Below are 14,705 nucleotides of genomic sequence, written 5' to 3' on the forward strand. Positions count from 1 at the left end.
CACTTAGAAGAAATTTCATAGAAAAGCAGTCAATGGTTTCCTACGGGAGAAAAATCAAGTTACGGGTAAGGAATATGCTACTTACCAGTATGCATCTGTTCTTGGCATGTAGAGCTGCAGATCTACACACTTTTGCATAGATCGCCATCTGGTGTTTGGCCCGGATGTTTGCAGTTTGTTTTTCCTCTTGGAAAGTCTTTGGAAGTCACGAGGTCGGTGACTCCTCCCTTGGTTCGTATTGCGCATGGGCTTCGGCTCCATCCTCAGATTGTTTTTCGCCAACAGGGAAAGATGGAGCGTAGTAATAACAGTGAAGAAACCCATGTGTGTTGTATCTAAATAAGATAGACTGGAACAGATATAGCCGGGGAGGCGGCTGGGCGTGTGTAGATCTGCAGCTCTACATGCCAAGAACAGATGCATACTGGTAAGTAGCATATTCCGTTCGAGGCATATGAGCTGCAGATTACACACTTTTGCATAGACTGAATAGCAGTTCCCAACCCTAGTGGCGACCACCGGTATCTGTTGCAGTGGTTTGAAATAGTGTTTTTAGTACAGCCTGGCCCACACTAGCTTGTTGCTTGGTTTGCACATCTACACAGTAATGTTTAGTGAAAGTGTGCGGTGTTGACCATGTAGCTGCTTTGCAGATATCATCTAATGGGATGTTCCCTAGAAAAACCATAGAAGCCCCTATCTTTCTTGTAGAGTGGGCTTTAGGGGGAACAGATAGCGTGCGTTTTGCTTTGTGGTAGCAAATCAATATGCATTTTACAATCCACCTAGCTAGCCCTGATTTAGAGATGGGGTTGCCTTTATGTGGTGGAGAGAAAGAGACAAACAGTTGTTTTGTCTTTCTGAAAGGTTGTGTTCTCTGGATATAGTAAAGTAAGGCCCTTTTAACATCCAGTGTGTGTAGAGCCCTTTTCTGCAACAGTTTGAGGTTGCGAGAAAAAAACCGGTAATTCTACCGATTGGTTTAGATGAAAGGGTGAAATGACTTTGGGTAGGAATTTTGGGTTGGTACGGAGGACAACCTTGTTGTGGTGCATTTGGAGAAAAGGTTCCTGTATATTAAGTGCTTGTATCTCACTGACCCTTCTAAGGGAAGTGATGGCTACAAGGAAAGCTGTTTTCCATGTGAGAAATTGCAGTTCACATTTATGCAAGGGTTCGAAAGGCGGTCCCATTAGCCTTGTGAGAACTATATTTAAGTTCCACACAGGTGAGGGTGGTACTCTGGGGGGAATTATTCGTTTGAGGCCTTCCATGAAGGCTTTAATGGCAGGCACTCTGAAAAGTGATAGGTGTGGTCTGTTTTGTAGGTAAGCGGCAATTGCTGCGAGGTGTAGCCGAATGGAGGTATATGCTAGGTTACACCTTTGTAGATGGAGTAAGTAGCATATGATGTGCTGTATAGATACGTCTAGAGGGTTGATTGTGTTGTTATGGCAATAAACAACAAATCTTTTCCACTTTGCAGCGTAGCAGGCTCCAGTGGTAGGGCGTCTAGCTTCTCTGATGACGTTCATACAGTCAGGGGGAAGGTTAAGGTATCCGAATTCTAGGATTTCAGGAGCCAGATCGCAAGGTTGAGCTGAGCTGGGTCCGGGTGCCTGATCTCTCCATGGTTCTGGGTGAGGAGGCATGGTGAGAGGTGTAACTTTTGGTGTGGCACTACCGAGAGTTCCAGCAGCGTGGTGTACCACGGTTGTCTGGCCCATGTTGGAGCTACTAGAATGAGTGTGAGGGAGTGCTGCTGTAGCTTTCGCACCACTAATGGAATTAGTGGGAGAGGTGGAAAGGCGTACGCAAATTTGCCTGACCAGTTCATCCATATCGCATTGCCTTTGGACAATGGGTGTGGGTATCTGGCAGCGAAGCTTGGGCATTTTTTGTTTTCGTGGGTGGCGAAGAGGTCTATGTGTGGATGCTCCCACATCTGAAAGAACGGGTGAAGAAACTGCGGGTGAAGTTCCCACTCGTGGATCTGCTGCGTCTGTCTGCTGAGCAGATTTGCCATGGTGTTTTGGACTCCTGGGACATGTTGGGCTAGGAAAAAGATTTTGTGTGGAATTGCCCATCTCCATATGCTCTGTGCTAGTTGAGAGAGCTGTGGAGAGTGTGTGCCGCCTTGTTTTTTAATGTAGTACATGGCCGTCATGTCTGTGCGAATAAGGACGGCCTTGCCTAAAACCTGTGTCTGAAAGGATTTTAGGGCTAGAAAGATTGACAGTAACTCCAGATTGTTGATATGGAGTAACTTTTGTTGCAGCGTCCATGTGCCCTGCACTGTGAGGTGTAGTAGATGAGCTCCCCAGCCGGAGAACGATGCATCCGTATTTAGGATTACTTGTGGAACCGGGTCCAGGAACGGTCGACCTCTGGAAAGGTTTGTGGTGTTCCACCACTGCAGAGAGCGATGGGTGCGACCGTCTACCAACACCAGATCTGTCAGTTGCCCCTGGGCCTGGTTCCATTGGCGCGCTAAGCACTCTTGGAGTGGACGCATCTGGAGTCTTGCATGAGGCACTATGAAAATGCAAGAGGCCATCATCCCTATTAGTTGCACAAACACTCTTGCTGGGAGAGAGTGTTGAGGTAAGAATCTTTGACGCAAAGCCTGAATGCTTGCAACCCTGGCAGGATTGGGGTAGTCTATGGCTTTTGAGGTGTCTATGGTGGCACCGAGGTATTGCTTTGTGTGGGATGGTGTTAGCTGGGACTTTTGGTGGTTCACCGTGAAGCCTAGCTGGTGAAGTAGTTGGATTGTAGTGGCGGTGTGATGTACACATTGGTTGTAGGACGCGGCTTTTATTAGTCAGTCGTCCAAATATGGGAAGACGTGAATGTGCTGTCTTCTGAGGTGTGTCGCCACTACTGCTAAGCACTTGGTGAATACCCTTGGTGCTGTTGTGACCCCGAATGGGGCACCTTGAACTGGTAGTGTTGCCCGTCCACTACAAATCTGAGGTACTTTTTGTGAGCATGATGTACCGGAATGTGAAAGTATGCGTCTTTCAAGTCCAGTGTGGTGAGAAAGTCGTTCTGGGAGAGAAGCGGAAGTACCTGCTGAAGTGTTACCATGTGAAAATGGTCCGAATGTATGTATGTGTTTAGAGGCCGGAGATCTAAGATAGGTCGTAGAGGCTTGTCTCTTTTTGGTATCAGAAAATATAGGGAGTAGACTCCTAAATTTTGTTGACTGGCGGGGACTTGTTCTATAGCCTGTTTTTGTAGGAGGGAGATTATCTCCTGTTTTAGTAACGTGGAATGTTCTTGTGACATTGGGCGTTTCCTGGGTGGAATGTTTGGGGGGGTAGATGTCAATTCTAGGCAGTACCCTGAACAAATAATTTGGGTCACCCATTTGTCTGAGGTGATGGTCTCCCAGACGTGAAGGAAATTTTGTAGCCTGCCCCCGACCCGAGTGGGATGGTCTGGAGGGAGCAGGGCGAAGTTATTGGGTAGGCGGTGTGGCAGAGCGGGCGGTATTTGTTTTACCTCTGCCTTTATTGTTATTGCCTCTATATCCGCCTCTTTGATAACCCCTTGTGAAGGTGGATTGAGCAGGGGATTTGTAGGACGTGGACGCGCTATCTGAGGAGTAGCCTCTGCCCGTGCCCCAAAATTGAAGAGCGGCGAAAGGAGCGCCTAGGAGGGTGTGACTGTAGGGCTCCCATAGATTTCGCCGTATCTGTGTCTTTCTTCATCTTCTCTAGGGCCTCATCTACCTTTGGACCGAATAAATGTTCTTGATCAAATGGATGATTTAATATGGAGGCTTGTACCTTAGGTTTAAACCCTGAAACTCTCAGCCAAGCATGGCGATGGAGGAGGACACTAATGTTAATGGCCCTGGAGGCTGTGTCTGTGGCGTCTAAGGCACAGCGTATAGAGGTGTTAGTTATGGTCTTAACCTCTTGAATTAATTCATTGGCCCTATTTTTGTATTTTTCTGGGAGATGGTGCATGATGGTTTCTAGTTCATCATAATGCGCTCTGTCGTATCTGGCCAATAGCGCTTGAGTGTTGGCGATACGCCATATATTGGCTGCCTGTGACGCAGTGCGCTTTCCTGAGGCGTCCAGTAGCTTTGACTCTTTGTCAGGTGGTGGTGCTTCGCCTGACGCTTGGGAGTTTGCCCTTTTCCGTGCAGTGGAGACCACTAGGGAATCCAGTGGCGCTGGCCCTTTGATATAGGCAGGGTCTGTGGGGGCAGCTTTATACTTCTTTTCTATGCGTGGGTTAATGACCCTAGCCCTGACTGGGTCTTTAAAAACCTCTGGCGCATGTTTTATTACCCCCTTGAGCATAGGTAGTATGGAAGTAGACCTATGTGCGGTATCAAAGGTGTCAAGGAGGAAATCTTCCTCTACTGGGTCAGTGTGTAGCTCTACCCCGTGATAATGTGCCGCCCTCTGAAGTAGGTGATGAAAACCTAATGAGTCCTCTGGTGGAGATGGCCTGGATGGATAAAGGTCATCTTGTGGGACATCTGGAATGTCTGGATTATTATAATTGTCCCATGGGTCTGGGGATCCTGTAGGGGTGGGGTCTTGTGGCACATCCCCTGGATCGTAGTATGGGTCCCCCTGATCATCATGGTCTGGAGACGGGGTCGGAGAGCGATGAGGCAGGGGTGGAGAAGACGGAGTGGGCGGCAGTGGAGAGAGTGGAGGAGGCGGGGAAGGCACTCTGAAAGGGGAGGTATCACAGTCTTTCCTCTTTGGAGGTGGAGGCGGAGCCGGTTTGTCCAAATGTCTCTTTTTAGAAGAAAGTGCCAAATGTCCAGTTTTTGGATCCTTGGTAAGTGTCTTTTGCAAGGGATCCGGTGTAAACAGTTCCTGAGAATGTTTGTTCCGTCGGCGCCGAAGGTTTCGGGGCCGATGACTTTTTAGGCTTGTCCGTGCCGTGCTTTTTTGGAACCTCCGTTTTTTTGGTCGGCGCCGAGGTAGGCTTCGGCGCGGAAGTGTCGGTGCCGAGGGCCTTATGGTGTTTGGTCGGTACCGAAAGGCTGGGTTTCAACACCGAGGGCTTTGGTGCGGAGCTCGGTGCCGAGGTGGAGGCTGGTTTCTTTTTCGGAGCCGAAGTGTGTTTATCGGCACCGCAGGCAGGCTGGCTCAAGCCCGAGCCGCCTGAATGCTTATTAGGCTTCTTCACCGGGCCCGAAGGTGGGGTGTTCGAAGCAGTGTCTTTGGTCTTGCCTAGGTTCGGAGGCGAAGGCGTGATCGAAGCCTTTTTAGGTGTCGGCGCGGGTGTGGGAGGGGGTATAGTACTCACGACCCTCTGCGCCAGGGTGATGTCCTCCACATCCGAGTCGTTGGCTTCGGAAGCACTGATGAGGTCCTCTTCGGTGTGCTGCTGTCCTGGAGCTTCGACGTCGTCCCCGAAGATGTCGACTGGAACGGAGGCCGAGGAGTGCGCCATGTTTCGTCTGGCCCTTCGATCTCGAATAGTCTTTTTCGATCTGAAAGACTTGCAGGCGGGACAGTCTCGAGCCTCGTGTTCAGGGGAGAGACAAAGGTTGCACACCTCATGAAGATCGGTGTGGGGGAATTTGGACCCACATCGAGGGCACTTCTTGAATGGAGTTCTTTCCATCAGCCGGGACCGGAGCTTGGATAGACCCGAAGGCCGCCGTCGACGACTGGAATAGAAGATGTGTCGAAGAGAAGGTGATTGAGGAGATAAGGATCTGAACAATACCGCGAAGAGCTAGGATTCCGCTTCGATCGAACTGGAAATGTTCGGAACCGGAGCGCGAAGTATTACATCCGAGCCCGATGGCGGAAAAAAACAATCTGAGGATGGAGCCGAAGCCCATGCGCAATACGAACCAAGGGAGGAGTCACCGACCTCGTGACTTCCAAAGACTTTCCAAGAGGAAAAACAAACTGCAAACATCCGGGCCCAACACCAGATGGCGATCTATGCAAAAGTGTGTAATCTGCAGCTCATATGCCTCGAACAGTATGTTCTCGTTACTTTTATAATCCAGTGCTGGGCTCCTAGGCTCAGTACTGGGACATCTATCTAAAACAGGTAAGTAATTACGTTTTCACAGTTGGTACGATTTTTAAAGAATATTTGTAATTTGCAAAAATCGACACTTAGAAGAAATTTCACAGAAAAACAGTCAATGGTTTCCTATGGGAGAAAATTGGGTTAGTGGCAAGTACGGTCGTAAGTACTTTTCAGGGTCAGAGCAGGGCACCAAGATCCAGCACTGGGATCTCTCCTAATAGCAGGTGAGTATTTCCGTTACTTGGTTGATTTTAGGTGAATATTTCAAAGTTTAGAAACTCCACAATTAGAAGAAATTTCAAGAGAAACCAGTCAATGTTACCCTTTGGAAGAAAAGTGAGTTATCGGCTTTTGGGTAAGTACTCGACTGGCAGAGTTAAGGTTCTGGGCATAGACTCAGGGGTCTCCCAGGGTCAGGTAGGTATAGGTGTTACACCCTCAGCGGCACTGGGGCGGCTGGGTGCACAGTGAGTTAGGTCCAATGTTATCCTATGGGAGGCAGGGGGGCCTTGGTTGGTGGCTGCTGACTAGCAGACCGTGCGGCTGTGGGAGCTGGGCTCCTGGTCACTTGCTCAGGGCAAATGGGGAAGTAGGTAGGAGTAGAAGTTGCACTGCCAGGGCCACACGGGCGGCTGGGTGCAGGGTGCTTTTGAGCCTTCGGGCGCTCAATGGATTGCTATGGAAAAGTTCAAGGACAAACAAAGGCTGCAAGCTCGGGGACGAAGATTCTTTAGGTGCCACAACCACTTCGAGAGGTAAGTTGGGTAGTTGGAGGATACGTAGGTACCCAGGAGTCGGGCACAGGGGGCCGCAGGGCGCCGGGTGCAGGGGTGCCTTTTGGTGTCTGGAAATCTTACCCTCTGTTGAACGCGGTTGGGGGGGGTCCCTGGGTCTGAGGCTGCAGGCGTCGTCAGGAGCGTCGAGGTGGGTCCTTGGGTGCCGGATTGAGGCTCACAGCCGCCGGGGGGTCTTTGTCCACTCCGGCACAGGCCAGGTACACCCCCTATCCTGCCACTCTCCTATGGGAGGGGGCAGTGGCGGCCTAGGCCTGATTGGGTAGGGCTCCCCATCTTCAAGATGGCGAGGGCCCGAGATGTGCTTCACCTCGCCTCCCCCACCTGAGGGGTGGGGTTGGCAAGGCTGGCACATCCCCTGTCCTTACTTGGAGCTTCCGGCCAGTCTTCCCTCCAGAGTGGGGGTCAGAACTGGTGGGGGCCAGTTGCTGAGTACAGCAAGTGGCCTGGAGAAGTTCACAAAGGTGGCATGCCTTTGAAGCTTCCCCCTGCCCATCCTGGGGGAGGAGACCTAGCACCTCGCCCAGGATGTGCATTGTTGCAGGCCCAGGGGAGCGGGGGCTCTCCCCCCAGGGGTCCAGCAACATGTCTGCTGGGTGGCAGCCTAGGCAGCCTCTCAGACAAGACGTGGATTGTAGGTTAGGTTTCAGGGGGTATCTCTAAGATGCCCTCTGTAGTGCTTTGTACATTAAATCCCACACTGGCATCAGTGCGGGTTTAATGTGCTGAGAAGTTTGATACCAAACTTCTCAGTCTTCAGTGTTGCCATTATGGTGCTGTGGAGTTCCTGTTTGACGAGCTCCCAGCACCATATACTCTTAAATGGCAGCACTGCACTTACAGTGCCCAGGAATGGACCCGGGCAATGTAGGGGCACAGGGCTCAAGCTCCTGTGCCCACACCACTGGCATAGGGCACCCAGCTAGAGGGGTGGCTGATGTATGCCAGGGGAGTGTAGGTTGTGGGCATGGCACACAGGGATGTGTGCCATGTCGACTCTTTGTTTTGTCTTGCACCCAGACACTCAGCGTGCAGGGGCAGTGTGTTTGTGTTAGGGTACAGGGCCTCGAACGGTGGCACAATAAGTGCTGCAGCCCTTAGAGACCTTCCCTGGTCACAAGGCCCTGGGTACCTAGGGTACCCTTTACCAGGGGCTGACATGTGGCCAGGGTTTGCGAACTTGGGTTTTAGGTTTTAGGGAAGGAACATAGGCCCTGGGCACCTGATTGGCAGGAGTCCAGGGCACACTCAGTCAAATTACATTCAGCAAAAAGTGGGGGCATATCATGCAAGAAAGATGGCACTTTCTCACATGGAGTCACCACGTCTTGTGACTCAACAACTTTGGATAAAAACTTGCTAACATCCGCAAAGTAGTTTGCAGAGCAGTCACACTTGTTACGAACATTAGGTAACTGAGCTGTGACTATGGTTCTCCAGTTTTGCCGTTGGATAAAGATGTACACTTTAGGGGCACCTTGCCCTCACCAGATGAGAATTAATGCAAGCATGGAATATTATCGGCGGTACCAGCACAGCAGAATCGATCCATTGTCTACGTTCCCCTCAACCAAGGGAATGAAGAGAAGTGAAGAGTAAGTGTAACCACCCCTGAAATTCCCTCTCATCACCTCCAATAAAAAGGTCATGTACTAACTGGATAAGTGCCACCCACTGAAGAAAGCCTCCAATACGATGGCTGCCTGGCAACAATTAGAAATGTTTCTCTTCAACATAACACCCTCCTGCCCCAATGGACAAGTTACTTACCTTCCGCAATGCTCTTTCTGGTGGATACTCCATCGAACAGTAGTTTCTTAACCCTGTGGGCACCCACTCCCGGCATCAGACTGAGTCCAAAAAATCAAAGGCACTTCTCCCGCACGCTGGTAGGTAGAATTGTGTGGCTCCACACAGATATCATTACGCTCAGGAAGAAGCCGCATATAAGCGTCATCTAGGCATCAGTTGCTTTCAAGAGTTTGGCCGCACTCTCACAAGCTGGGTACCATCAGCAAATTGACTTCACCAGTGTACAGGTCTCTGTTTTTGGACCTCTTTAGATGGAAAAGAATCATTTTCAGAGAACGGGGTGGTGGGTGGATGAGCAGTGAGGAATCTGCGGTTAGACAGAGTAGCCACCTGAAGGTCAGCTATCGAAGATAAGTAACTTGCTCTTCTGATGGATACTTCTAACCACAGATTCATCACCTTGTGAATAGACACCTAAGCAGTCCTTCACCAGGTAGTGAGTCTGTGGAACTACTCAGACCAAAAAGTCATGTGGGACCGAATGGGCAAAATACCCATCTTTATACACCAGACTGCCAAGCCAGCAGTGCTTCGCGATTGTGTGCCCACCTAGAAGTCTTTTCACATTAATATTTAAAACAAAATTATTTTTATTAATTTATCATAAAGTTTAAAACAAATCATAATAAACTCTTTGAATTTTCCCTATACTTTACCATAGGGAGATCTCCACCCCGACTGTGGAGTCTCCCTATGGTAAAGTATAGGGAAAAGTTAACTCTAAAGAAATAGTAAAAATATTTTTTTATATGTTATTGCTAATTAATTATGTATATATTTTTTTAACGTAGAACAAAAAGTCCTACTGCACTACAAACTTAATTTTAAATGAAATCTTTAATTTAAATATATTAAATAAAAAATATTTTTCTGAAGATTAAATTAAAAAATAAGCCCCCATCAAATTTTTTATTCTGCATTATTTATTAAAAGTGGTGTACACAATTAAAAGTATTTAAATTATATTTTAATAAAAATGTATATTACTTTAATTTATTAATTAAAACGAGGTTAAAATATTTTACAATTAATTACTAAATATTTTATTTCTTAGATTGTTTAACATAACGTTTTATTTTAAATAGCGTAATTTATTTAACATTATTTCCTCTTAGGTTTTTAAGTACCTACCTCTGCTATTCTATATAGGAGGGTGTTGCAGTACCAGTGGGTTGGCCAGGTGTGGGGCTTCAGTAATTTACTACTGTTTTGGGTCATTTGGCTGTAGGAACTTAAAAGTGCAGTTTGTGAATAGCAAGGGGCTTACTCTTTTGTGGGTAGGTACATGTCTGTCCCTAAACCCCTCCTTACTCCTACCTAAACCCCACCTATTTACCCGTATGCATGTCCCTTTTTACAGCTACTCGCCTGGTCCCTCCCACTTTTATTCATACGTATTACATTTAAGTGTGAGATCTTCCCATAGAAATGATAGGAGAGGTGAGGTGGAGATTTACACTCATAGGTTTGTGAATAACATTTGATAGTAGTTTAGAAGTAGCATTGAGGGACTACTAAATGTACTATAAAACGCAGTTTGTGAATAGCGCCTCACTCTCTGAGGCCGGAACCCTCTCAATGGCCCCTTTGGTCAAAAAGGCACGAACTTCCTGCTGTAAAAAGGTTATGTGGTACTCCGCCAGCCATGCCGAGGTAGAACGTGCGGTGTGGTGTAAAGGAAAGGGAGGGCGTAGCCACATTGAACAATTTGGAGGACCCATGCGCCCGAAGTGATGTGTTGCCACCCTTGAGGGAAATGTCTGATCCTGTCTCCTACAGGTTGCGTGTGTGTTGAAAAGGACGCACTGAAGCAGTCTTGTGGGTACATTTGCCAGAGAAAGGGAAGGACGGACAAAGCTGCATGCTGTTCCTGATTATCTGACCATTCTCTCTGGGGGCTGTGGCAGAGGCCACGAAAGGGCTGAGAAGTTTGTTGTGCCAGTGGTGGGGTCTAGAGATAATAATAACCCCTGGCATACACACATACACTACAAAGCTCTGGTTGTAGAGACCCAGGAGTCAGCTGGCATTGACAGAACGTATGGAAAGGCTGGCTGAGGAAAATGTGCTTGCCAAAGGCACCATGCTCTTAGATTCACAGTCAAGAGGGGTCGTAAGGACGGTATTAGGGTTTACTCTGCTGGTAGACGACTATCACTAAACTATCCAGCACTGGGAGTTGAGTTAGGAAGTCAGGCTCTTTTAGCGTTAGTCTGTGGCAACGAGCTACCTGCCTTTTGACTGGGGGGTCAGGACATTGTTTTGCCCAAGAGCCCAAAAGATGATCTGTAAGAATTTTGGTAATTTGCAGAAGAGGCTCAATAGGATCCTGGCCAGGCTGGACGACCTCCATGATTTATTTATTTTTTATATCGATTTATTAACTTTTCAATTTCGAGTAACAGAGACATTATTCATAACATATTATATTCAACACATAGTGATGTCTGCTGCGTCTCTCCCTATCCACACCCCCCTCCCATCTACCCCGGTCACCAGTGCGCCTTCAGATATATACAGTATTAGCGTTTAAACACCTTCCTTGGGGCATCTCAACAACTTCAATGAATAGGAGCAGTGCTGTATCAGAAGCATTGACCTCCCCCACAGTAACTGCCGCTAGTGGGGCACTCTATGCAAGTGTGGGAGTTGGGATCCTTCGTTCTCCTTCTAGTGAGCCCTCTTCCGAATCTATACCTGGGGTCTGAAGTGCTGCAACCAATGCTTCCCACGCCCTTGCTGTCTCATACACTGTCATTATTCATACGTGAGGTCTGTTGTAATCAAAGGATTCCCTCACTCCGCACTCATTTAATCAATTCCGCCCGCCATCTCCCCACCTTAGGCCCCTGTCGTGCTTTCCAACGCATTGTAATCTCTCGTTTTGCCAATACCAGCCCCAGGTCTATAAACTTGCTAGTCACTTTCATTCTGGCAGTATGTGGGAAACAATGTAGTAGACAAGCGGCCGGCTCCAATGCCACTGATCTATCCGTAGCCGAATTCAACACATCCAGAACCGCCTCCCAATAGGTTCCCAGCGTCGTGCATCCCCATAGCATATGCAGGAAATCCGCTCCCTCCAGAGCACATCACGGGCACTAAGCCGCCGTCTCCGCAAAATACTGATTAAGCTTTGCAGGTGTTAGATACGCTCTATGCAAGACCTAAAACTGTATTAACTGAAACCGGGCATTTCTCGTACACTTCCATGCCCTCTTAATCAATTGAGCCCACGTTTTCTCAGGGATTTCCTTACCTAGATCCACCTCCCATTTCCCCTGCAGTGTTCCCAATGGGTCCAGGTTCTCCGTCCGCATTCGTCGATAAAGGGACGTTATGGCCTTAAAAGTCCCCACAGCCATTACCACGTATTGGCATGCCATTGAGGTTTGGGGTTCCGATAAGCCCGTCTTCCAATAGCGTAGGATTGCGGCAATAAGCGCCGAATGTAACAAGTAGTCCCCTCTCGGGAGATCGTACCTATTTCTTAAGTCTTGGAAAGACAACAGGGTCTCATTCTAGTACAGGTCCCCCAACACCTGTATCCCCAGGTCCTCCCAATGTGCTCAGTGCGGGAAGGCTGTGCACATCCCCAGCAGTATCTCCGGGGCATACGGGCGAGCGAACCCAGCCCTACGCTGGCTCCGGTTCCAGCATAGCCTAATTGTCCGTTCCTCGGTTGTAAGCGGTTCCAGTCGCATCTTCTGTTGTAGCACTATGAAAGACAAAATATAGCGCGGGACCCAACCACACTCCGGACCTCGGAACTCCCTGGCCACAGCCTGCGTGAGCCACGGCTGCTAGGTAATACCACTCAAAATCCGGCACCGCCATGCCCCCCTCCGCTCTTGGCCTAATCAGTGTGGCCATTGCCACTCGTCTTCTACCTGTCCCCCAAAGGAACCCACATGTCAGAGAACGGAGCTGCCTAAACACAGGGCCTGGGATCCAAATCAGCAAAGTCCCAAAAAAGTATAATAAACGCGGCAGTGCAACCATCTTTAGGAGCGCTACCCGCCCCGCTACAGACAGCGGCAGCGCACTCCAAAATGCCATGCTACTCCTGAGGCCACAGATGGCCCGACCAATATTGCCCTCCAATATATCGTCGGGGGTGTGATATATATTGGTACCAAGATAAGACAGGCATCTAGGCTCCCAACGGGCCTCGTGCAGCTGGGGAGGTTCCATTGCAGTCGGGCCACTGGGAATAAACATGTCTTTGCCCAGTTCACCCTCAGCCCCGAAAAGCAACCAAACACACGAAGCAAGCGTCTCCCGCCATCAAAGTCCGTCGTCACATTACCTAGGAACAACAATACTGGACGACCTCCATGATGACATTGGTCTTCACTTCCAAGGTAGGGAGCTGCAGGGCAAGGACCTCTGGAGGCCTTTGTATGACAACGGCAAAAGTAGCACTCTCCACTGTGGAAGGACAAGACCAGTGTCTTGGGAAACGTTTAGACTACTGGCATCCTAAAGTTTCACATACTAATTGTTCTCCTCATACTGCGGGACAAATTTTCCCCTTCATCATAGCAGTTTTTGTCCGAATCAGAACCAAAAAGCAGTGTAATTTGCAAGCTCTGCTGCTTGGTAAAGGCAATGAGTCAAAGAGTATGCCTATTGGCTATGCTTCAGTGGGATCGCAATGCGGCCTCGGTCAAGATGAGGTCGGCTTGGAGACGGAAACAACTGTCAAAGCCACTGCGGAACTGGAAGCAGCAAGGGAGAGCCTACCGTCGGAACCCCAATTGCAGGCCTCAGAAGGTCCTTGGATCCTGAAGGCGTGCCACGGGGAGCTGGATGTGTGCGAAATATGTGCAGCATAGCCTCGCTAAAGGCCTCAATCTGCTGCAACGTTGGAGAGCAACCCGGAAATTCAGGTTGCATCAGGACCCGATTTGGAATCAGCTCTTCAGAAGTTCAGGGTGAGAACGGGTGGCAAGCCGATGCTCTCGCAACTCTCTGGAGTATGAGAGTGGTGGGAAGAGGCAGATTCCCAATTGGACATTTTGTGCTTTTTCTTCGAATTACCTAAAGACTTTGAAAAAGACGAGGATCTGCCATGGGAACATCACCTTCCTTTCAACACGGCACATTGTCCTGCAATGTTTGAAGAGGTAGAGTATTGTCTCGCAGTCCCGAATGGCTTTTGGGTTCCTCTGGACGCAGTGGTTGCAAGTCCTGGAGTCGTGTACCAACCTCAGTCATATCCTGTTCGGTCTCTCACAGACACCTGTTTGCTACAGTCTCTACAAGCTTTAAGCCCTGATGTTTTGGGAAAACTTTCTTTCTGAAAAAAAAACCAACTTATCAAAGATGAAAGGAATAGAGCACAGGATCTGCATCTGAAGACGTGGAAAAAAGGAGCTGCCAAAAAAAGTAAGTGACATCAGCACACCTGGGTGGCACTTGTATGTGACTTTGCTCCTCCCTTCCAGAGCGAAACAATGTTGCGGAGCCGCACACCACAACCTACCGGCATGCAGGAGTACTGCTTCCAAATTTCAAGAACTAGTCCGACACCTGGAGGAATATTTACAAGGTGTAGAATCTGCAGTTAGAAGAATCCATAGGAATTACAAATCTAGCTGTAGCTTCCTTAAAATAAATCTGACCTACAAATATAAGCAGTTGCTCTATTAAGAGGTTTTACTTTATTAAAGCAATAACTTTAAGTCATATAAAATAGGTACACCTTTCATCCCAATATTGTTGAAGTCTAAATGGTGAAGACGTCGAAGAAAGAGCCTTGTGTGCGCTTCGTATATCACTGCCCACAATTGATGGCAGGTCAGTAAGCATAGTGGGTTCCTAAATGTTTGCCATGGATGACAGTCCAGCCATAACCCTCACTTACACTAGTCTCTGTAAGTGCCTACCTCTGAAAGCCTCCATCTGCTTCTGAACACCGGTCTGCATACACATGTCGAACATTAGATCCACGTATTCCTCAGCGTTCTCAATTGTCACCATCTGTGAAGCAAGAACAATTCAGAAATCAATAGTGGGGAAGGCAAGCGAGACCTCATCAGAACAACCAGGACTAGGAAGAACCAA

The 14,705-nt window shown here is 48.5% G+C and overlaps 1 protein-coding gene across 13 annotated transcripts in view; it reads right to left on the reverse strand.

The window, feature by feature from the left end:
* HECTD1 (HECT domain E3 ubiquitin protein ligase 1) overlaps positions 1 to 14,705 on the reverse strand; it is a 559,621-nt gene that overhangs the window by 27,214 nt on the left and 517,702 nt on the right. For all 13 annotated transcript variants that reach the window (XM_085627391.1, XM_085627395.1, XM_085627387.1 and 10 more), the window contains one exon: positions 14,528 to 14,621. In XM_085627391.1, the coding sequence (XP_085483517.1) occupies positions 14,528 to 14,621 (94 nt within the window). The remainder of the gene's footprint in view (positions 1 to 14,527; positions 14,622 to 14,705) is intronic.

The sequence above is a fragment of the Triturus cristatus genome, chromosome 9, assembly GCF_964204655.1.
Source record: "Triturus cristatus chromosome 9, aTriCri1.1, whole genome shotgun sequence".
Lineage (NCBI taxonomy): Eukaryota > Metazoa > Chordata > Amphibia > Caudata > Salamandridae > Triturus > Triturus cristatus.